General features: G+C 41.0%; 2 protein-coding genes and 1 non-coding gene across 4 annotated transcripts; all 3 read right to left on the bottom strand.

Annotated features, from left to right (window-relative positions):
- Positions 1 to 124: 124 nt before the first annotated feature.
- TRNAA-CGC lies at positions 125 to 197 on the bottom strand. Its single transcript has one exon. It is a non-coding gene; the product is annotated as a tRNA-Ala (tRNA).
- A 965-nt stretch (positions 198 to 1,162) lies between these two features.
- LOC115740834 lies at positions 1,163 to 5,425 on the bottom strand. Of its 2 annotated transcripts, none has more exons than XM_030674446.2 (7): positions 5,300 to 5,425; positions 4,643 to 4,711; positions 4,495 to 4,553; positions 4,229 to 4,318; positions 3,957 to 4,096; positions 2,251 to 2,305; positions 1,163 to 1,668 (listed from the first exon to the last, which is right to left on the bottom strand). In XM_030674446.2, the coding sequence occupies exons 2-7, from the start codon at positions 4,707 to 4,709 to the stop codon at positions 1,471 to 1,473; spliced, it is 609 nt and encodes a 202-aa protein (XP_030530306.1). In that variant the 5' UTR covers positions 4,710 to 4,711; positions 5,300 to 5,425; the 3' UTR covers positions 1,163 to 1,470. The 2 variants fall into 2 exon arrangements, with proteins under 2 accessions (XP_030530306.1, XP_030530305.1); XM_030674445.2 differs by having other exon boundaries at positions 1,163 to 1,671; positions 5,300 to 5,421.
- A 14,144-nt stretch (positions 5,426 to 19,569) lies between these two features.
- On the bottom strand, positions 19,570 to 20,412 carry LOC115740835. Its single transcript, XM_048285266.1, has 2 exons — positions 19,796 to 20,412; positions 19,570 to 19,757 (listed from the first exon to the last, which is right to left on the bottom strand). The coding sequence occupies exon 1, from the start codon at positions 20,221 to 20,223 to the stop codon at positions 19,816 to 19,818; it is 408 nt and encodes a 135-aa protein (XP_048141223.1). The 5' UTR covers positions 20,224 to 20,412; the 3' UTR covers positions 19,570 to 19,757; positions 19,796 to 19,815.
- Positions 20,413 to 24,372: the final 3,960 nt, after the last annotated feature.

Genomic DNA, 24,372 nt, shown 5'->3' with positions numbered 1-24,372 from the left:
ATGGAGGGAGGGCAACGGCAGTGGAACTGGCGGTTGAGGATAACGAACGAGAGGCTCGCGTTTGTTTTTAGAGAGACAAAACAATCGGCTTTCAAGTCAAAATCGTGAAAAAAAAGGGAGAGAATGGAGGTGCGGGGAATCGAACCCCGTGCCTCTCGCATGCGAAGCGAGCGCTCTACCATATGAGCTACACCCCCTTGCTATTCCTTTGACCCTAAAATTTATAGAAAACATATTGAACATACCAAGATCCACCTGATGGAGGAAGCCAGGCACCCATTTATTGTATGAAATTAATTAAGCCACCATTTATTGCTTCTTGTATCTAACTCTTCTAAAGGAATTACACCGTAAAAAGATACCTGATGCAGGATAGACTTGGTACTTTTTGCTTTTATTCAACTCAACGTGTTCAATGCATTCGCATTTTCTTGTATGTCGAAAGATTAATTTTTTTTCGACACATGAGTAAAGCATGTTTATTTCGCGAAAAATGAATAATTTAAAAATTATTTTTTTCAAGAGGAAAATCGTTTTTGTGCCACTTAAAAAAAGGAACGAACGAAAATATACTTCTAGAAGATACTTCATTTGATAGGCAGGTTTCCGAGCAAATAAACAGAAAGAGAAAAATTCGAATCACAGCTCTGCTCATTGTTAAGATAAATATTGAAACCACCTGACGAGCGCTATCAGAGCCAACCCAACACCACGAACAAGCCACAAATCGTGCGACTATCTGCACCCGTAAAACGTATAATGACATTACGTCAACCGTGTGATGCAAGAGATTAGAGCATTTCTTAAAATTTGAAAAATCGCGACTCTAATTAGATCACACATGATATACCACATCAAAGGAGCTTTCTTCACTGGAATTGAAGGGACCCATCGAGAACTGTCGCCACAAATCAACACACAAGCTTCACTCCAATAATCCTCGATCCCTTCCTCCTACCTCCCAAAAGTAGAAACCACCTAAATTGTCATTTCAACCACCCGTCGTACTTGGTCTCTTCATAACCATCCAGGCAAGAACAGCTTATCTCCCGACATTCTTTGTGTCAGCATGAACCCGGTCCGGAGCGACAACTCTTACCACAAATGATACGTGCAACATACCCAGCAAATTCTCTCACCAACATATATACAACACCATGATATCGTAAATAAGAGCTTGATAATATTGAAAAGTTTCAGTTTGCGCATAAATGAAAACATCACAAGCTCGCCCAATTGATGTTGACAGTGTCATGTCAATCAGCAAAACCAAATTGAGTAAAGGTAAAGACTTTTTACAGACATGGCCACTACGGCCACATGCAAAATCAACCCAATGAAAACTATACTCACTTGAGCACTGCTAGGTACCAATACCATAAGGACGCCACAAATGGATGTGTAGGAAGACACCGGCACCGGCTGGGAAAACGGCACTTTGTTCCAGCCGCAACTTAACTGGGGCATGGATTAGTTTCTGAATCGAGCTCTATGCCACGGGGGAATTGGGTGGCCACCCCCATTACGTGGCACTGTATTGATCTGGCGAGGGACTGTATTGATCTGACGTGGCACGGCCTTCATCCTCTGTTCCTTCAGATCCGCAAACAGAGAATCCAGTGTCTTAGGCCTCTGCTTGCCACCTGCATTCTTTTCATTCTCCTTCTGCTGCTGCAAATTAACCAAAGGCATATGTCATTGAAATTTAGCTGATGAAGGTGCATGTAATATTGCAGATGGCCTATCGTCAATTGTTCGAGGAACTTTAATAAGCTAAAAAAAAGGTGCAAGACAGATTTATAAAAAAACGCCACAAATCCTAAGTTCTAATCAGCATTATGCAAAAAATAAAATAAAAAAATCAACACTACGCATTCCTTGCAAACAACCCAAAAAGCTTCCCAAACAAATTGTATTGTCAAATACAAGTGAAAGGGAACTACAAAGACATCCCTCCATCAAACTTGCAAGGATGAAAAAGCAAAAAAATTAAGGAGAGCCTGTAAAGTAGCATCAATTAGCCCATGTTGGAAAAACAAAAACAAAAAGCTCGTGTTTTTACTATCACTACACAGGCCACACTGCAAATAATTCCCTGTATGAACCTCTCAAAGCAACTTTTAATAATCAAACATCTATCTATAGCTTTATCTAAGACTGGTGCAGTTAAACTACACATCATCAAACTAACCACTTAAAACCATTAATACATTCAAAAAAATATCCTATTAGCAATAGATGGTTCCTTACCTTTGCAGCAACAGCTCCATTTGCAATCCTCTTCTGACGGAATACAGCTCCACCCCTGCAGAATAGAGAAAAATTGGACTGAAGAGAAAAGCTATAAGGTTACTTACTTCCTCTTAAGTGCCACCATCATTTCTCCAGACAAACAGATCACTAAAGTGCTTACCATCAGGGACATAAAAAAACCAACCATAGTTAAGAAAGGACAAACCAGACCGGGACATGACAATCACCCTAAATACAGTATTCATCTGCAGCTGATGGATTTGTTTTCTCAAATTTCTTCCAAAGCACACCAAATTACATGGATTCCAATAGAGGCACATATCTTCAAAGGCACACCAAATTGCTTGACTTGCTTTCAAAGGTAGACTGTAGAGTATAGCCTTAAGATTGCAAATTGGGGGCTAACGACTCCCCTTATTCTCCATAACTCCAATGCCAGAATCTCTAATACGGACATATCCAATAAGCCCCATTTCCAGACTAAAGTCTCAAAACTAGATACAAGCACTTTCTGTTTCAGGGATGAGGCAGAAAATGCCAAAAAGCGTCTACTTCGGTTATTTTCTGCAAGCTAGAACTAAAATGCGTCCCCTCATCCTTCAATCAATGAATGAAATTCAGAAATCACTTCAGATGCATCACAGCTTTATTCATGAGGAAATTCCCAAAAAAACCATTGAAACCAGTTATATCCTTTCCACCCTTTTGGATCCAGATGCCTCTCGTCCACTGCATGGAAGTGCTACCGTTTGATACAGAACGTAAGTTTAATGCCTTCAGACATACTTGAAGCTCAAATAGTTATCACAGATCTCTAGAGAGTAAAACCCAATAGATTAGCCGAACTCAACACCGAGATCATGGAGTGTCAAGTAAACAGTTTCAATCCACACATAACACTCGCTCAAATTACAGGTCTCTTCAGTCATTAAAGATGAACGCCGATCCATTGGAAGCCCCTAAAAAAGCACGAAATGAATGCTGAATCCCTTGACCAGCATGGAGTATGTACTGATGTCTCCGGTCTCCACAGCTGAACACACTGTATGTAAAGCTGCATGCTTTCATAAACAAACACACGCCACATATGAGCCCTTTGACAAAATCACGGAAAATGAGAGTTCCTCAGTTTTACTTAGAAGTCGTGCAGTCCCTTAACTGCAACTAAGATGGTGCTACCATCGGAGGCCAAGAATATAGTAAGACACAGTCTAGCAGCCATGAACTGTCTCACATCCCAAACTGAAAGGCTCCATGACTAAAAGGATACTCCACACTAAGAAAGGTAGAGCTTCAAGCTGCAAAGCAGCACATTGCAGCTACCAAGAATATTCAAGCTGCAAAGCGGAACATTGCAGCTACCAAGAATAACTAGACCTACGCCAATACTGCATGCATTATTCTGGAAGGAAACAAAGATTAAACATCCGAAACACCAAAATGCCCCAAGGTAATCATCTCCAAGACAAGCCCATCATCCATCTTATAGGGGAGGTGGTGCATTCAGACAAACTCATGCATAATAACCTCCACGCACATGGAACTTGAGCTATTTATTCAGATAAACCATGCTTTACCTACAGCAAAGGGAAATATAAAATGGTGTTAGATTTAAATATTAAGGATGGCAGCGAGTTTACTTCAATCACCAACGAGGTCACTTTAATAGTCTAAAGCATAAAAGTCATGAGCATGAAACATACCTTGGCCTATTTGCGTAAGCTATTCTATCGCGGTTAAAAGCTCTTCCGCCAAAAGGATTGACGCCAGCCTTCCTTGCAGCTTCAGTTGCCAAAGGAAAATGGTTCGGTTGAAAATTTGATCTTTTCCGAGCAAGAGCTCCCTGCATTGGCAATGTGACAGAACCAAATCAGGGGACAAACAGATTTCTAGAAATATTAAAGTGAACTATATGATTTAAATAAAAGACAAACGAGAGACAAGTCAACAAAGTGATGAAGGAAAGTCTACCGACCTGTCTAAGAGATGATCTTGTGTCCATGAAGTGTCTAAACTTCAGGGATTTTTCTTTGGCAGCATTTCTAAAACTTCTCTGATTTTTATTCTGTTGCGACAAGGATAGTGACATAATTAACCAAAACTCTGATTTTGGAATACGAACGTCATGAACAGCTAACTAACTAGCATGAGCTTTTTTAGAGTAAGAACTTATCACCAGAGACAAAATCAACAAAATAAAATGAAAGCAGTGTAATAGCATGGACACAAAAGGTAACTTACAGAAGTTCTAAACTTCTTGGCTTTATTTGCAGGATTCTTAGACATTTTGATAATGTCATCTGCAAAACCACAACGCCCATAGTAAGTATCATATATCATCTAAGTCAAAATATATAAGCATAAAGTTTGGATTAGTCGTTCGCCGCACCTAGAGTCATGTCCATTTTCTTCTCCGTAAGAGCAATAGCATCGCTCGTCAAAGGTTTAGTTGCCATCTCTGAAAAAATGTTCCAACTTTTATGTCAAGATCATCTAAAGACACAAGACTTGGACCCAGACTCCAACATTATGTCAGGGAAAGCACACAAAAAGACAACAATCTTAGGTCAAGAGAAGCATCCAAAAGATACCACAGCAGAAAAAGCAATCAAGTCGAACCAATAAGGCATCAAACTTTGCGACTCGGACAGTGATTTTGGGTGGTTCCCGTGTGAGGCATCCAGAGTTAATGTCAAGGCGAAAATCTCAATCTTCGAAAGCAATGTTGCTTCCAATCGAATTCAAACTATAAAGCAGACTCAGCCAGAAGAAAGATCCACTTAACTAAAACCGAACACAACGACAATGCTCGAGTTCAACCGAGACTTCTCAGTACCACACCCACAACACGAAACGCAATAAGTTCCAGCATTAAGCATCACCAGGCAGGATCGCAGCAAGAAGTTCCTCAAAACAAGAAGGGATCCTAACTACGACCTCGAAAACCAACAACCCTGAACAAACACAAAATCTGCCTGTCCGCAGTCAACGAGCTTAGGGCAAGTTCATTCAAACAATAGATCTCAGAGAAAGAGAGAGGGCTTACCGATTCGGACAACCGCAGAAGAGAAGCAGCGTTGGAGAGAGAGAAGCAAATCGAAGACCAAGGCTTCCTCGGTGGAAAAACCAACCTTAGGGTTTCGACTCGTGCTTTTTCTCTGCGTAGTGAACCGAACCGACCTCAGGCTTATCTTGCTTCCGAGAGAAGCAAACGACGACAATCACCGCTTCGGGCCATTGCGGGCATATCGGGCTTCCCGAGCTGGGATCCGAATCAACCTTCACCCGGTCCGAACAAATCCAATAAGGCCCGATAGCCCGGCCCGATCGAATTTCAGGCTTTTACGGTTTCTCTTCTAGCACCCTTGCTTTCGTAGGATGCTTTTGATAGTTTTACGTTCGCCGCCGATCGAATTCTCGACAGTTTCGGAATCGTGTTCGGACATCTGCCTCTCTTATTCAAAGTCGGCTATGGAATTTCATGCGAATGATTATTTGTTCTCTCCAAACAAAACTCCAAGAACGAGAGAGATGATTGGGAGTGGGGCCGACGAGATGCAAAACATAATGCTCTTTGTCGCATGCCGTGTCACGTAGGATGGCTGGTATCTATGTCAACGATTTTCAGTCAAAATTAGCCCGATAAACTTAATTGTCAAAATATGAAAAGATATAGGACTAAATTGATACAATCAAAAGGATTAGTGGTGAATTAACAAAAGTGTAATATGTTTAAAACTTTTTTGCCATTCAACAAAAGCATGTAAGTCCATCTGATTTCAACCATTTAAATTGCCTGGAACACTGTGATAGAAAGAACGGCTCTCAATCAAAGGAGGCTTCTACGATCTCCGATTATAAATAGTACTTGGATATGAACAAACAAATGTCACTAAGGCTTTGTTCGTTTCGCAAAAAAATGGGGCGTTTTCTGAAAATATTTTTCAATAAGTTATTTTTCGGAAAAATAATAATATTTTTCGGAAAAATAATAATATTTTTCGGTGTTCGGCTAAAACTTGAAAATGAACTAGAAAATATTTTCCATCATTCGATATGGAAAATTAGATTTGAATCTCCTCCGTGCACTCCTTTTAATAATTTTTTATATTTTAAATTTCAAAATTTGTATTCATTTTAACTTTAACTTTTCTCTTTTCTTTTTTTTTTTTGTTTTTTTTTTTCCTACTTCCTCCACCGACCGCTGGCCTTGGCAAAGGCCAATATGCGAACCGATGAGCTCGAGGCTCGTCGGCATGAGCCTCACCACAGGTCGGAGAGGATCGAGACTAGCCGACCCTCGAGCTCGTTTGGACCTGAATGAGTGGAGGGAGAAAAGATGAGGGAAAATATTTTTCTCTTCTCAAAAAGAGAATATCATTTTCTCCACTTTTGAATGTATTTTTTTTCATGGGTGGAAAATGTTTTCCTTGATTTATATATTTTCTGTGAACCAAATAACGAAAAATTTGAAAAATATTTTCCTGAAAATTACTTGTTCGCGAAACGAACGGAGCCTAAATAATCGTGTAGTTTACGTCTTGATTCTACGCCGTGGCCCGCGACACTTTGTAGAGAGGACTTAAGACAAAACGCGTGCGATTCCCCGTCGCGTGAATGAAACTTCTAACTAGACCAGGCCAATTGGTTTGGACCCATCGATGAAGTTTTAGGTCCTCAAGCAAAGGTTGGAGACCAACGTGAAACTTGACTCAACCGTGGGCCCTTTTCCAGAAGACTTTGACCGTCCACGCCAAAGATGTCATGGCGGAAAGTTCTACTCAAAAACAAATCCCTTCCAGTTCCTTTTCAACGGGATTCTTCAATATCCGAGAGAGAGAGAGAGAGAGAGAGAGAGAGAGAGAGAGAGAGAATTATTACGTGCAGTTCAGTCTTGAGGCCTCGTCCACATCGTCAACAACGACGGCAGTCAACTAACATAGTTCTATCTTTCGATGCCATTCCCACACAGGCATTGACAAAGTAATTTGCATGGATATGGACACGAAAAGGTACATGTGGTGGTGGTCTTAACCCCCTCCCTCTCTCTCACTCTCTAGGGCATCCATGCATGACGTTACGAGTGAGCATGGTTTCAGATTTCAAGATATTCATGGTAAGTTTCATGTAGGTGAAATTTAAAATTTATAACTAAGAACCCGAAATAATTTTTTTTTTGTGTGTGTTTTTCATGGTATATTTTTCGCGCAATTTTGCAGTATTTTATAACGTCCGATGATAAGTGTGGTGATTTGGAATTAAATGACTGAGGCTTTTACTTTGTTAATGTTTTGTATTTATTCATGTGTCTAAATATGAGTTGTTGTTAGTGGATTATAGAAACAAATTATGGTAATTAAATGTAATGATTCATTGCAATCATTCAATTAAGAATACATGTGGAACCCGGGTAGATCCTATAACCGACCTCGAACCTATGACGGGATAGGTTCTAGATTCCGCGAGATGCAAGATAGATTTCGGGCCCCAAAAATTTAGAAATCTGTTCCTATGAGCGGGTTTTGGATTCGTCGCGGTTTCGACTCCCATCTTTGCCGAGTTTTGATCATAGGTAAGTACTCCTCTAGTCTTACTACTAGATAGTCTCCTTATCGCTCGATCTTGTAACGAAACGGCAATCTTGATTGTGGTACGTCGGTGGAGAAATTTGGTTGCAAGGCAAGGAGGGTGCCCTTGCATGTCAATTTTGTCCATAGATTCATGTTCCGTGAGCTGTGGGTATCTAGAATCCAACGGTTGATCGCCCTGTATGCTGTTGAGTTGAGATGAATTTGAGATGAGGACGAAGGACGGTACGGCCAAGAGGGGGCGTTCGTGCATGAGAGGGAGATTGGAGTTATATGCTTGATTGATTGGTTGATCTATAGCTTTCGGGCAGTGAATGATTTGTTGTATTGCTTATTGAATGATATGTTAGACAATTTAGTTGTTTGATTAGAGATTTCATTACTAAGTTGTCGAACTCACCCTTATAGTTTTCATTATTTCTTCAGTTAGCCAGCTAATGAGGCTGGTTCACGTCAACATTATACATCAACTAAATTTAAAATGTTGGCAGATGTCTGTCATTCACTTGCTAGAGAATCCATTATGAACCCCGCAGGCCGTCAATCCCAGATAAATGATAATTTCCTCAGCTATAACAATCGTCTCTTCTCTTCTCTTCTCTTCGCTATCTTTTACTTATTAAAAAGGTTCAAGAGGGCTTCTAGGGCACTTGGGCTCAGATTTGGGCTTGCCTATGCTCGGCGACGGTTTCTGTCCCTCTCCGAGGCCTTGACGACCACTGTCGGCCCTTTTTCGACGATAGGGGCTGTGGCGGCAAGGGCCTGCCTTGCCGTTGCTCCTATATTTTTTTTCCCTCCTTTTTGTGTGTGTGTGTGTGTTTGTTTATTTATTTATTATTATATGTAATTCAGGTTTTGATTGAAATAAGAGTTTAGGACAAAATGACGTCATTTTAACCTTAATTTTCATGTTTCGGTCATGTCATCGTCATGCGAGGGAGAGAAAATATTAAAAAAAAAGCCACGTCGGTATTTTTCGCTAGTCTAAATGGATGGAGTTAACGGAAGGATTCGATTGCACCAACTTGATAAGTTTTATAACTTGATTGCATTTTTTGTAAGTTTTAGGACTCGATTGTATTTTCGTGATAAGTTTTTAAGACTTTCGGTGCACATATGTCCCAATTAAGAAGTACGTTAGAAGTCACGGATGATCAATTCCAGGTAAATAATAATATCCTGCGTTGTGATTGAATTTATCTTTCTAGACTTTTATGAGCATCTAATGCTAATAAAATATCGTTTTGGGATTGACGTAGAAAAAGAATGACGAGGCTCGGCTTGACCAATTCAAATTCTCTATCGACGACTTTGCATGTCCACCCTCAAGACACGGCCACACCACTTTTTGCAGCCCAAAGTCTGGTCTTGCTGTAGCTCGCTTGTGCTCCGGTCACAATCTTCATCTTCCGTCACTCATTTCTTGAAAACTACTCTCTGTGTTGCTTTGTAGCTATTGGGTATAAAATGTTAAGCTCCAGGCCCGTTTCTCATAGAGTCCACCAAAGGGAAATTCCTGTCTCCCCTCTGTTTTTCTCTCATGGCTCTGTTCCGAAACAAAGCCTGGCCGGTCCTTCCTTCCTTCGCTTCTTGCCTCGACCCGAGATCCCCAGGCGAACACGACGACCAAGCAGCCGAGGAACAGGCCAGGTCGACGAGCCCCGTGTACCGGGACGAGCTGAGCAAAGTCAAGCGGAAGACCGGTCGCCGTGAGATCGATCCGGGGGCGGAAAAGGGCAGCTTTCGCGGGGATCGAGTCGGCGGAGAGAAGAGGGTGGTGATGAGAGTGAAGGTGAAGATGACGAGGCGGGAAGCCACCCGGCTGCTCGGCAAGTGCGGGGATGGAGGGGTCCTCGAGTTCAGGGACGCGGCTCGCGAGCTCTCGCAGATTCCGATGAGCCGCGTGAGCGTGGTGAGCGGGACAACGCCTGCGGATCGAGCCACCGGAGAGCTTAAGAGCATCCCTGAAGAAGATGAAGCGGGTGTGTGAAATGGACAGGTTTATTCCGGTGCGAGTCGCCATTTTGGAGAGTCGAATTGAGCTTTTTTCTGATTACGTGGGTGATATCCATGTTCAGATCAGAGTACTGTTTAGGCAAAGTGTTTGTTTAATTAGAGATTCAGAGAAATATAAGGCAATGTTAAATACATATATTTAGCTAATGCAGTTTAAAATTTTCTTGTCACCCCTCTAATATTAGGACAAACGCACGTATGGGGATCCAACGGTAATTAATTACACATGTATCAGAATGTCTCAACCGTAAGGACCCTTATGTGTCCGCCTTTGATACACCGTGTACCGAAATCAACATGAAATTGCTAATTAAGCTAGACATAGAAGGGCCAGCCATGCCATCATGGGCTTCTTGTATAATCGTGGGTAAAGTAGGTGGGCTGGGCCTAGTACTGGTGATGCATGGGCCTTACTTAAAGCCTCGAGATATCGTTAATTTTTCTCGGGCGAGATTGTCGTTTCCGTTCTATCGTCCGATAGTTTCATTGAAAACTTTTTTGTCGCTGGAGAAAGGTTTCGGGGAATTTAGTGGGAGAAAAAGTACGCCATTTTCTGGTGTTTGTTTGTACTAAAAATGAGTTCGAAACATAGGTTTGTTATGGTATTTGATAATAAGTTAATCCATTAAAGGCAGCTTGCATCCTTTAATAATGACATTTGACGACTTTCAAAACGGAATTAGATAATCGACAAGATTTATGCAAAAAAAAGGGGGGGGTGAAGCTTATTGGAAAAAAAAAAAAAAAAAATAGATGACAGATGGTAGGAAATAGACATAGACATAGGTACATTCTTCTCACTTGGACACGCAATAGGGAGTTAGGGAATAAAAGGGGTCGCATCAAGAGCATATGCAAAGGCGTTGGGCATGGTTGAAGTCCTAGATCACTTCGAAATGCAGTGGGAGGTAAGTGTTCTTATGGACGAAGCCCAGGCGGGGTTTAGGCTTTTTCTCAAATTTAAACCCAGCTTATTGCAGAAGAGAGTCCAATAAAGTAGCGGATTGGATTGCAAAATCTCAACGAAAGAAGACCTTGTTACGTAATTGAACTTTCTATCTCTCTCAAACCCTTTGGCTGCGTTTGGTAGTCCGGATTTAAGTCCGGATAGGATAACAAATTATCATATTAGGTATTTGGTGAAGTTCTTTGGATTGAATACACCCAAATACATCTAGATAAAATGCCGGATAAAGAAACAGAGACATATGGGGTGGGATAAACTCTGGTTGGATATAGCCCCACTTCACGCGAGACTCACCATCCTCAACAGCGACGCTCCACCACCACTCCAGCTGCCATCCGCCATGATCGACACTCACTCCGGCGTCCTTGAGTATCCTTGCCAGTGCCATTACTTGCAACTTACTTAGTAGGCTAGGGATCATCACCGCTCTCTGTTGGTTTTCCATCTTTTCCACCATCACCAAATTATTTCTCGGTTTCGACCAAAAAAAAAAAAAGAATTATTTCTCGGTTCCAGCCTCTACCTCGCCTCTTATTACTCATTCTTGGCCTCCACTGTTCCACGATATCTCTCGCTTGATCAACTCTGAACCAAGTGCTCACCAAGTGTTTGATGAAACGCCAGAGACATCCTCCTCGCCTTCAGTTCGGAATTTTGTTCAATAGAAGAGGTGTCCCTCCTCCATTTCACTCTGTAGCTTGCCTCCTCCATCACGCTCCCCCCAACCACAGTAGCTCCACCGTCAAATTCAGGTTGCACCAAATATATGGTGGGATATTTTTAGAATTCAGAAGATATTTGGATGATTTCGAATATCTTTTATCTTATCCTATCTCAATGCAAATCTGAATGATCAAACGCAACCGTGAGAATCACTGTGTTCAGAAACTTCAGTTATGTATGCTCGTCATCAAAAGAACATATTGATCGAACGGATTCATATGTGTGCAAATCTCGCGTCATCATATACAACCAATCCAACGTATTTCGCAAGTCTCAATAAATTTCAACCCATGATTAGTATTTTTCCCTGTGCGAAAACTTTGTGAATTCTCTAGATCACTTGCCTCCGGGGAGTATTCCAACCCGTGTTCCTCGAAGTTAATCCCCACCCTGTCCCACAATTATGGACTGGTCAAAACAGTCCAACGACCCATTCCAAGGTCGTCGAAGCAAATTCTCTGGGCTTTCGCTTTCCATTTTTTTAATTGGGGTGTCCAAAGCCACATACGACACGTGTACTTAAAAACCTTAAAAGACACAAACGCTAAAACGCTAGAGGACAATGAGGTGACCAGTTGCCGCCTACAATCATGGAGAATCTTTTCCATTCCCATGAACCACCTTCTATGAACAAATTTAGGGGTTATTTCCTCTAAACTATACATCAATTAATGACTCAATTGACCCTCCAGAGGTAACTATTTTCTTGAGTTTTCTAGAAATTCGTTGAAATTTCAAAACATAGATTAAAAAAAACACACGATTAGATTTAAATTTCCCCCTTTATGTTAAGTATATAACACATATATAGGTAATGCAAATTATAATGCTTGAGAGAGTTGTTTATAAGAACTTGATCTGCTAAACAACACGGTGGGATCATGTTAGACATTTACGTAAGCTCGCCATCTCTTGGTTTGATGTGGTGGCACATAATCCTGTATAGGATAACCTAGAAAATATGTTGTGCGACGTTATATTGAGATGAAAAATATCATATTACGCGTAATATGTTTAATCAAATGAGACCGCGTTTTAACCAAACCCAAAAGTTGGAAACCCATACGACGGCAATTTTTTGGTTCGGCGTGGACCCTATCTAGGCATTGACTTGCGTCAATTTCCTCGAGAGAACACGCCTCATTAGACTATATTTTCGACAGCATTTTTTTGTCTTTTTCCTCCAAAATCCTCTATAAATATTCTCTATCTCCACTTGCTTAGTTAGTCTCTCATTGTCTCAACGCGCACAACACGTCTCAACACCTTTCCATCGATTTCATTCTCTCACGGATCTTCGTCAAGTTATGTGGCTTCCCTTCTTTTCTTGCTCCGGCAAGTCGCCATCACCGCTGCGATCGGATCGTGAACTTGCGGAAGCTAAGGAACCGCTCATTTGCCGAGACGGGCTGGGGGAGAAGCGAGCTAATGATCAAGAGAAGAGGGTGACGATGAGAGTGAAAGTGAAGATGACGAAGCAAGAAGCGCGTCGGTTGCTCTCCAAGTGTAACGACCGCGGGATCCTCGAGTTCAAGGACGTCGCTCGTGAGCTCGCACAGATCCCAGTTAGTCGTGTTAGTGTCGAGCCAATGCCGGCTCGAGAAGGAGATTATACAGCACTTAAGAGTATCCCTGAAGATGACATGAAAGAATGGTGAACCATACATGTTCCCCGAGATGTAACAATTTAGTTAGGGTTTCATCTTTCTTTCTTTCTTTCTTTTTGTTTTTGTTTTTTTCAGCTTTTACCATGGATATCGTCATGGTTTTAACTGGTGGGTTTGCTTCTCTCTCAGTTGGGAAGCACTGCTGTTGCTTAACTATACTTAATTGAACATTATAGGTTTAAGTTAAGTCAATTATTATTTATTTTTGTGTTCTCAACTCTTTGTATAACAATTTGAAGTTTGGATGATCTCATTTGATCTTCCAAGCATACTCGCCATAGACATGTGGTGATTTGCGTATTAGGGTTTGTCATAACTTTGGTGTACTTTTGGGATGATTTTCGCCTTTTCAACATTTTGAACTGTAATTTAACCGTTTGTATCTGCAAGCGGACTCTTATTCATTTCTTGAAAAATGTCGTCCTACCCACTCAATATATCATCGGGTGAATGGTTCTTGAAATTCAATGAGTTTTTTTTTTTTTTTGTCAATTCAATCTCAAACCTTTTACAATTGTACTAATTCAGTCCATCCGGTAAAATTTTGGCCGATCGACGACATAGTATTAAATATTTTTTTTAATTTTTTCTCTTTTTCTTTTTTTGACTTCCTCTTCCCTATTTTTCCTCTAACCGATCAGCCGGAGGGACGGCCAACCTCACCGGGGGCCGGTGAGGTCACGCCATGGTCGGGTGAGGCTCGACCTCACTAGATCCGGGCTTGCGAGATTCGTCCTCCTCGGCCCCTAGTGAAGCCGGCGGTTCCTCTAGCTGGTGGTCGAGGCCCGGCGACCGGTTGGAGGAAGAAGAGGGAAGGGGAAGAAAAAAAAATGAAAAGAAAAGAGAAGAAAAAAATGAAAAAAAATAATAAAACATTATGTCGCCAAATGGCCAAACTTCATCAAATGGACTAAATTGTCACAATTGCAAAATGTTTAGGACTGAATCAGTAGAATTTTTTTTTAGGATTGAATTGGTATAATTACAATAGATTTAGAACTTTTCCGATAATTTTCTCCTTTTGTGAAAGTCAAATAATTTTATATTTCACGTTGTGAAATTAAATTGGAAAAGATGAAATAATCCATATATTGGTAGGTTAGTGTAAACAAAATTCCAGTAACTATGCGTTTATTTGTGGACGTTCCACTTGATTCCAACTTACAACCACTTAGATTGAGTTATTCGCTGGCCTTGGCAATGGCCAATATGTGAACCGGTGAGCTCGAGGCTCGTCGGCACGAGCCTCACCACAGGCCGGAGAGGATCGGGGCTTGTCGGTGATCGGCCGACCCTCGAGCTTGTTTGGACTTGAATGAGTAGAGGGAAGAAAGATGAGAGAAAATATTTTTCTCTTCTCAAAAGGAGGAAATCATTTTCTCCACTTTTGAATGTATTTTTTTCATGAGTGGAAAATATTTTCTTTGACTTATATATTTTCCGTGAACCAAATACCCAAAAATCCGAAAAATATATTTTGAAAATTACTTTTCGCGAAACGAATGGAGCCTAAATAACTGTGTATTTTACGTCTTCTTCTACGCCGTGGCCCGCGACACTTTGTAGAGAGGACTCAAGACAAAACGCGTGCGCTTCCCCGTCGCGTGAATGAAACTTCTAACTAGACCAAAGGCCAATTGGTTTGGACCCATCGGTGAAGTTTTGAAGTCCTCCTCAAGCAAAGGGTTCCAGACCAACGTGAAACTTGGGTCAACCGTGGGCCCTTTTCCGGAAGACTTTGACCGTCCACGCCAAAGATGTCATGGCGGAAAGTTCTACTCAAAAACAAATCCCTTTCCGGGTAGCCATGCTAATCATCTCCTCTCTTCTCTGTCGTTCACTTGCTAAAGAATACATTAAGAACCCCACAAGCGTTTGTCCTAATATTAGTGCCGTTGCTCCTAGGTTTTTTTTTCCCCCTCCTTTTGTGTTTTTTTTTTTAAGAAATCTTTTTTATTATATGTAATTTAGGTTTCGATTGAAATGAGAGTTTAGGCCAAAACGACGTCGTTTTAACCTTAATTTTCATGTTTCAGTAATGTCATCGTCATGAGAGAGAGAGAGAGAGAGACAGAGAATATTTAAAAAAAAAAACCACGTCGGTATTTTTCGCTAGCCTAAATGGATGGAGTTAACGGAAATACTTGATTGCACAAACTTGATAAGTTTTATAACTTGATTGTACTTTTTGTAAGTTTTTAAGACTTTTGATGCACATATGTCCTTATTAAGAAGTACATTAGAAGTCGCGGATGATCAATTCCGGGTAAATGATAATATCCCGTGTTGTGATTGAATTTGTCTTTCTAGAATTTTATGAGCATCTAATGCTAATAAAATATCGTTTTGGGATTGACGCAGAAAAAGAATGACGAGGCTCGGCTTGACCAATTCAAATTCTCTGTCGACGACTTTGCATGTCCACCCTCAAGACACGACCACACCACTTTTTGCAGCCTAAAGTCTGGTCTTGCTGTAGTTCGCTTGTGCTCCTGTCACCATCTTCATCTTCCGACACTAATTTCTTTAAAGCTTCTCTCCGTGGCAGTTTGGGCCTAGTACTGGTGATGCATGAACCTTGCTTAAAGCCTCAAGATATCGTTAATTTTTCTCGGGCAAGATTCTCGTTTCCGTTCTATCGTCCGATAGTTTCATTGAAAACTTTTTGTCAGTGGAGAAAGGTTTCGGGGAATTTAGTGTTAGAAAAAGTACGCTATTTTCTGGTGTTTGTTTGTACTGAAAACGAGTTCGGAACGTGGGTTTGTTATGGTATTTGATAATAAGTTAATCCATTAAAGGCAGCTTGCATCCTTTAATAGTGACATTTAACGACTATGAAAACGGAATTAGATAATCGACAAGATTTATGCGAAAAAAAAAAGGGATGAAACTTATTGGAAAACAAAAAAACAAAAAAATAGATGCCAGATGGTAGGAAATAGACATAGACAGGTACATTCTTTGTTACCCACTATGGCCGGCGAGAGTCGTCGGAGCTCGCTAACCACTGGTTAAGGGTCGCAACACCCTCATCCGGCCTTAGGCAAGGCCGTCTTGCTCGCAATTGGCGATACCATGGCCACCTTCGCCCTTAGCAGCGTCTCGAGATGGTTTGGATGGGCACACATGGCTGGGACCCTTGTCAACCATAGTGGGTAACAAAAAAAAAAAAAAGGGAAGGAGAAAAAAAGGAAATAAATAAATAATTTAAAAATTATCAACGTATTATTAGCAATTGTCCACATCGGTGTTGGTCGAGCTACATAAGATGGTCGGTGTCTATGTCGGCAATTTCTTACCAAAATTGTCCGGATGGACTTAATGAGCACATATGCAAAATGTTTATGATTCAATTGACTAAAAAAAAGATTTAAGTATAAATTTACACAATTGCAATAGATTTAGAAATTTTATGGTAATTTGCCCCCTTAAAAATCTATCGGGATGGGCTCTATTCAAGCTTTTCTCCTATTTAGGAAAGTTCTAAATAAGGCCCTAGAGTGCCATTATTTTCTCAAATGAGAATATGAAGTGGACATTGTTTCAAATAAGAGCCTTAAGTACTCTCTTTGTTTCAAGGAAAAGCGGGCATTTTTGTCTTGCGTTTCTTTGATTTTTTTTTTCATGTTTTCTTTTTCTTCTCTTTGCTCCATGGACCATCGTCCGGCCATCGAAGGAGGTTGCCGTACTCAAGCAAGGGTCACCCTCGCCGGATCTGCGATTTGTGCCTCCCCTCTTCCTCTTTGCTTCCACCACCTCGATCTCTCATCTCTCACAAACGCGCACCACGCATCTATCCGATACCACCATCAAACTGTTCTCTCTCGGCCCGTTCTCTCGGACAGTCTTGTGCGCGTGCTCCAAGGTTCTCGCTCCCATTGTGCTCTATGATTTCTGATTCTATTTGGATTTTGGATTTAGAATTTGGTTGCTTCCGGATTTCCTCATCCATTTGTGTTTGTTGGAAAGGAGAAGAATGAAATAATGAGACGATTTGAATGTTTTTGGTTAACCAAGGCAACAATGTCAATCATCCGAAACCTCAGGGCCAGTTCATTCGCAAGTTCTGGCGTCTCCCTCTCAATTTTGTGTGTCTATGTGTGAAGGCGGATTTAACACTTGGGAGTTGGTTGCCGGTGGGATTCCTCAGTGATCAGAGACTTAAAATTCTGCTTGTTGGCTAAAAAAAAAAAAAGATTCTATGGACGAAACACAACCACTAAGAATCGGAAGCAGAGGGAAGCGAGAGAGTGGGTGGTGCGCGCGTGTGAGAGATGAGAGATCGAAGTGGTGGAAGCGAAGAGGAAGAGGGGAGGCACAAATCCTAGATCCGGCGAGGGCGGTTCTCACCCGCCTAGGTGGGGCGACCCTGGCCTGAGTCCGGCAACCTTCGCCGGCTTGGTACATGGACGGAAGAGGGGAAAAAGGAAAAATGAAAAGAGGAAAACAAAAAAAGAATTTTTTTTTTAAAAAAAAATACAAGATGAAAATGTCTTTTGGCCATGCCTTTCTTTGAAACAAAGAGAACACTTCATACTCTTATTTTGAAACAATATCCACTTCATACCATTATTTAAAATAATGATAGCATTTTAGGCACCTATTTGAAATTTTTCCCTCCGATTATGTATGGACCGCGTTCTTACGCCAAGTGTCAATCTTCGTGGGCTGCCACTCTTTTGAGTTGGCAGATCATGTTGGACCCCCATTAAGTCTAACAGAGCCCAGCTATCTAAGTCGTAAGCCATTTAAAAAGCCACATTAACGAAGGTCACCGCAAACAAGCGTCGCGGCAAAAGCAGAAAAGAAAGTCCTTTTCGAAGCCCATTAAAATGTGAATTTACCAATCTAGGCATGTCATTAGCTAGTAACCCACCGATTCAAACTCACTCGATGTTAGCCTTGCAGACGTGATTCTCTCTCAAGATCCCTTTCAATTGATAATAATTAAGTGGGAAACATCTTCAATTGATTCAAGTCTTTGTCATGTATGCAATTGAGGTTCAATTTTTTTCTTCTTCTTCTTCAATAACCACCTTAAACTAGCAATCTCCCCAGGCATTCTCGAAATTATCGTGGAGCCGGACTATCAAGCGGCAATTGCACCGCTTCAAAAAATCAACCATCTCTCGTCACTGTGGCAACATCCTCATCTTCCGAATCTCGGAAATTGTTAAAGTACTTCCAACAAGTCGGGATTCTTCATACTTTCGGGGAAGAAAATTCATGTGTAGATTAGATTGATTAGCAGATTGGATCATCAATAGATTATAATTCTCCTACCGATAGGAAATTAGCCTGGTTTAAGTTTTGTTAGGCAAGCGTTAATGTAATACTCGGGTTTCGCCCTTTTTCTTACCCAAAAAAAAGGAAAGAAAGAAAGAAAAGACAAGACTCTCGTCTCGCGTCATTTCGACGTCATTTCGAGGAATGCTTAGATCAGATGTTTACCTAAAAGTGCTGGCAGAGTTGAAATAACAATCAGAAAGGAAGAAAACATCAAAGATTCGGAGCGTCCTACTTATATTAATATATTAACTTTCCGGAGATTTCTTTATCTACGAGGATCAACGACCCGATCCATCCTCCCCATGTGAACGAAGACTTTCCAGACCTTTGCTTTGTCGAATTTCGCCCATCAAATCACGCTAATAAAGCCAAAACCTAGCGTGGATTACGCACCTTAATAATAAGACAACCCTCGAAGAAGTCGAAAAATGTGGTAACCCATCATCATACAATTTCCAATTATATGAATATTTGAGAAAGACAAGATGCGTACGCACGGGGAAAAAAATAAGCCGATGTAAATTTCTGCCGAGTAAATAAACAGGCATTAGACAATAACGCTATGTATGAACGACTAATCTCGAACATATTACGGATCATGGGTTTGTATGACGAGGGGGTTCAAAAGTTTGATGATACGTGGAATTGCGTACCATGATCAACTTTTATTTTATTTTTTAAAACTTGGTCATTGAAGAAGAAACTTCAATTTGCTCACACTTGATGGACAAAAGTCATGTTTGCCAATTGACGATGCTTACAACAAGATATGACATTTACTAATGTAATGCGACGCGTCCAATCATATATATATAGGGATTGGATGTGAATGAAATTTTAAAAGAGCTGATTTCAGAAAACCTCTGTTTCGTGTCCGGAGCTCATACTCATTAGTTGCCTCGACCTTTCGTCGTTTATGGATTTAAACGTAGATTTTCGCGTTTAATTCGTCGGTCACGGGATTACAAGGACAAAATAACTCCTCTAATCAAAGTTGGAAAGATGGGTCTTGAGGGAACATGTACATAGGCAAAATTCATATTACACCAAATTTGTGCACCCAACATCCAAACCAAAAATTTTTCCACCGTATGGAGGGAGGATGAACAAGTTGAGGAGCAAAGAACCTCAGGGGGCCCCGTCCAGCAAAAATCCCAAAAGATAATTTACATTTTTTTGGACGAATCTACCCCCCCTGAAAAGCCCTTTGATCCATATTAAACTACAAGGATAATTTTTCCCAAATTAACAAGAGAAAAAAAAGAAGAAGGTAAAAGACCAAAAAAAAAAAAAAAAAAAAAAGAAAATAAGCTCATCGTGACCTCTCCATCTCATTCACCTCAGGCACCTCCATGATGCTATCAAGCGAAGGCTTCCACGACCCGACAACATCGACGGCTTCGCTGACGCTGCTGTTTCTCCTCCTCCCTCTCTCTATTTCGCCCAGAACTTGCTCCAAGTTGCTCTTCGGCCCTCCTTTCCTGCTGCTGCTGTCGCCACCCAACTGGATCAGCAGCAGCTCCAGCTCTTCCCTGGTCAGCACTATCTTGACCCTGACTCTCCCACCCCCGCCGCCGCCGCCGCCGTCGATCTTGCCGACGCCACCGCCGCTGCGATTCGCCGCCTTGCTGTTCCTGATCTCTTGAAGCTGGAACTCCTCCGGCTCTTTCCAGATCTCTCCACTTTGCCTCTGCCTGCATGTCTCCGCACAGTTTCCCATTTTTTTCTCGCAACTTCCAAGACAAACTCGGAAGAGAAAAGCGAAGCCGCAGAGCTTTGATTCCTCCCAGGAAAGAAGGGTTTGTGAAGAGGCGACAAATCACTGTATATGAAGAATTGTAGGCGGTGGTTGGTTGTGGTTGTTTGCGACTGAAGAAGGGGGAGGTTTGCGGAGTAGTGATGCATGTGACCTAATATGGGGTTAGTTCTTATAGTCGTTGATGGAGCTGTCATTTTTTTTTCATTAAAATAATGGGATTAATTAATTAAATAGTTTGAGGAGAAGAAAAATAATATAAAATTAAAATTGAAAATAAGGTGGGTTCACGAGAATTGATTTCACTAGCCGAGTGACCCGGCAATGTTGAATCCGACGCTGGGCGTACGTATCCCATTTTTGGAACGAGAAGCGTCCCGACAATGTCGAATCTGACGTCGGGCCTGCGTATGCCATGTTTGGACCCAGTCCCACGTATAGATTAAAGTCTTATTTAGGACTTTGTCTGCTTGTTCCACTAGTTTATGGTCCTAATTAGATATATTAGTATGTGGAGATCGTATTCGGATTTCCATTACTTGAGTACATTGTGCTCTAATTTGGTGTATCTTGTAAGCCGCGAAAAACGGCACCCAAGATCTTACTAGTTATAATCTAAAACACAGTAATCGAGAAAAAAGAGGTTTGCATTTCTGATTTGGAATCCATTATTCTTGGTACGGAATAACGACGTTCCAAGACTCAAGTGATTCTTCTGTATTACTAACTCAGCAAGTATGTGAGGTTGTTTGGGAGTCTAGATTAGAGGAGATCTTTATATCTTTCATTTATTAGACCAATCCCATAAGACGGTAATTACAATCTCAATTAATGTAACCCAAATAAAAAAAACTCTTATAGATCTACCCGTAGTCGGAGTTTCAAGATCTAAGCCGATGCATACCCACGACAAGATTAGTTTATTGTGCCAATTTATTAATCATTTAAAAAGGGTAAGAACGAGTTAAGTTTCATTCTTTGCAGTAACTTGTTGGGCGGAGGAGTAGCTAGAGTTGATGTCTAATTAGTTTATTGTGCCAATTTACACATCTTAGTCAATATCCTTGGACTGTTGACCACTTTGTGAAATTTCTTAGAAATGTAATGTAAACCAAAGTTTTTGAAACTCCTTCTGAGGGAGGTCCTTCGGGGCAGAGTCAGTAGCTCCTGCAATAAATAAATGACATGCACGAAAGATTTTGGTGCAATTCCACGTTGGTTGGGTCTTGATATTTATGGAGAAGATTTAATGATATAACAAGCCACCGACAATCTTAACTTCAACACTCAATTGCATAAACTCTATTTAAGACTAAGTTTTGCACCTGTACTTTGGATAAGTCTTTCAATTTGATATATGAACTAATCAAACAGCTTTACCTAATTCGGTACTCGCGGGTGTTTTTTTATTTTGTTTTGCCCCTCATTGTCAGGATTTAAGAGGGAAAAAATTAGAAAAAGTTACCCAAAAAGTCATAAACCTATTACACTTGTGCCAATTTACTCTTAAAATTTTTAATTTAGCCAATTTAGTCCCAAACCTCTTGACAATCCAACCAATTTTGGCTGGAAATCAATGACTTGAGCGTCGACCATCCTATGTAGTATTGTCGTCGCCGACATGCATAATTATTGTAACTTTTGTAATTTTTTTGAATTATTTTTACTTTTATTTTCCTTTTTCTCTTTGCCTTTATTTTATGTGCTGGCGAGGGTGGACGAAGGACTCGGCCGGGGCCATCATTAGACACGAGCAAGAACCGTATCTCCTACCGCCAGGTGGGCCGTGAAGGCCATCCAGCGACCCTCACCGGTCGTGGGCGAGGCATTCATAGCGGGCCGCCGGTGACTCTCGCCCGGAATAGAGGGGAAAAAAAAAAGGAAAATAAGATAATTGTCCACGTCGGCTCCAAATGAGTCATGTAGAACGATCGGTATCCACATCGGTGATTTCCCGCTAAAATTGACTATAATGACTCGATTGGCAAATTGTCAAAAGATTTAGAATTAAATTGGCTAAATTGAAAAGTTTAGGACTAAATTGAAACAACTGTAATAAGTTTATGATTTTTTTGGTAATTTTTCAAAAAAAAAAAAAAGTATTCGAAAGCAACAAGGGGATGGAACAAAATACTTCTAATATCTTGATTAGTGTCACTGATCAAATCTTATAGAGCTTGACCAATAATTTTGAGGGCCCTTTGACTTTAGTCAACGCTTAAAGTGTTCGTACGTACTTATGCCGTCCGTTCTTTGCACCAAACCGATCAGGTACAGAGCAGTTGGTTGAGAGTTGAGGGAGTCTATCTTAACTGCTATAATTCGTTCTTTATTTTTTGCCATACCAGTTCTATAGGCAGATTTTCTTTCTCAATATTAACAAAATAGAGCAATTTTCACTTTCATCTCTACCAAAGCAATTTGAGAAAATTACCAAAAAAGTCCTAAACCTATTGCAATTGTATTAATTCAGTCATAAACTTTTTTTTTTTTCCGTCGATTCAGTCCTAAACCTTTTGTAATTGTGCCAATTCAGTCCATTCGGTAAATTTTTGGCTGGCCGACGCCGACATGGGTGCCGGCCAGCCAACGATGTAATATTTTAATATATTTTTTATTTTGTTTTTATTTTATTTTTTCTCCTCCCATCTTCTTCCTCTGCTTCAGTCGTCTTCTTCCTCCGCTCCGGGGTCGGACTAGAGGACGGCCGGCGAGCCTCGCCATGGCCGGGCTAGCCCCGACCTTGTCACGGCTAGGCAAGGCTAAGAGTCGCAGTGGCCGGGCAAGGCTCGTCTCACTAACCAGATCTGGACATTGATTTTCGGCTTAAGTGAACGTTAAAATTTGGACATTGATTTCAAGAACTCTTTTTGATTTTCCTTCCTCTCAATAGGTGGTGTCGGACATGACCGGGCTTCTCAAGAAGCCGAACATTTCGAACTTTTACCCGGGTCTGGCCTCGATTCGATTTCTAGGGGATAGAGAAGCAGATGAAGGGGTTGGCAAAATGGTTCGATGGGATATTTGAGAAGATGATTGCACAAAGGTTGAAGATGGAGAGAGATGGCGGAAGCGCGGAGGGCAAAGATTTCTTGGAGTTTCTATTAAAGTTGAAGGATGAGGAAGATGCCAAGACTCCTCTCACAATGACTGGCCTCAAAGTCCATTTGTACATCACTCTCTCGCCCACCCACTGCGAGGCTAGGCCTCGCCCAGCCACGGTGACGCTGGTGAGGCTCGTTAGCCGCCTCTGGTCCGTCGTCGGAGTGGAGGAAGAAGATGGGAGAAGGAAAAAGAAAAATAAACAAAAATAAAAAAGAAAAAGAAAAAAATAATTTTTTTTTAAAATATGTTAAAAATTTAAAAATTTAAAAATATTGGATTGCCGGTCTACCGGAGTCCACATCAGTGCCGGCCGGCCAAAATTCGCCGGATGGACTGAATTGACACAATTTCAAGAGGTTTTCGACTGAATCGACGAAAAAAAGAAGGTTTAGGACTGAATTGGTACAATTGTAATAGGTTTACGAATTTTTTGGTTATTTCCCCAAGCAATTTTCACTTTCATCTCTACCAAGTTGTGCCCATTCCTTGATTACTAGCCGATTTGTCAGTTTACACCGAAGGAGGAGTATTACCAAGGCTCCGTTTGTTTCGATGGGAAATATTTTCCCAAAATAATTGCGCTTATCTCTTGAAATCATTTAGTCAATAGATAATATTTTCATCGTCGATAGCTATAGGTGTCTAAACATTGGTCCATCCGGTTTTTATAAGCGATGCAAATGATCGTTTTTTCGAAAATATTTTTCAGATTGATCATTTTTTTACGAAACAAACGGTGCCTAAGTATGCTATAAATACATTATTGGTCATCGTCTGACCACTTGAACTTTGAAGAGAACAGTGTTTGCAGTGACCCACTTGAGAAATCAAATTAGAGAAATTCCACTTTTATCGGTCGAATGTCCACTCTTTAAGTTTTGTGATAAAGTCACTACATATTATCAATACCTTCTGGTGATCTTATCCGCGCACCCAATTGCATCGTTTTTGTCTTCGTGCCATGGGATCGAGCCATATATTGCGGAGACCATCTGCATGTGACATCTC

This window comes from Rhodamnia argentea, chromosome 9 (assembly GCF_020921035.1).
Source record: "Rhodamnia argentea isolate NSW1041297 chromosome 9, ASM2092103v1, whole genome shotgun sequence".
Classification (NCBI taxonomy): domain Eukaryota; kingdom Viridiplantae; phylum Streptophyta; class Magnoliopsida; order Myrtales; family Myrtaceae; genus Rhodamnia; species Rhodamnia argentea.
This window is presented reverse-complemented; position numbering and strand designations above follow the sequence as displayed.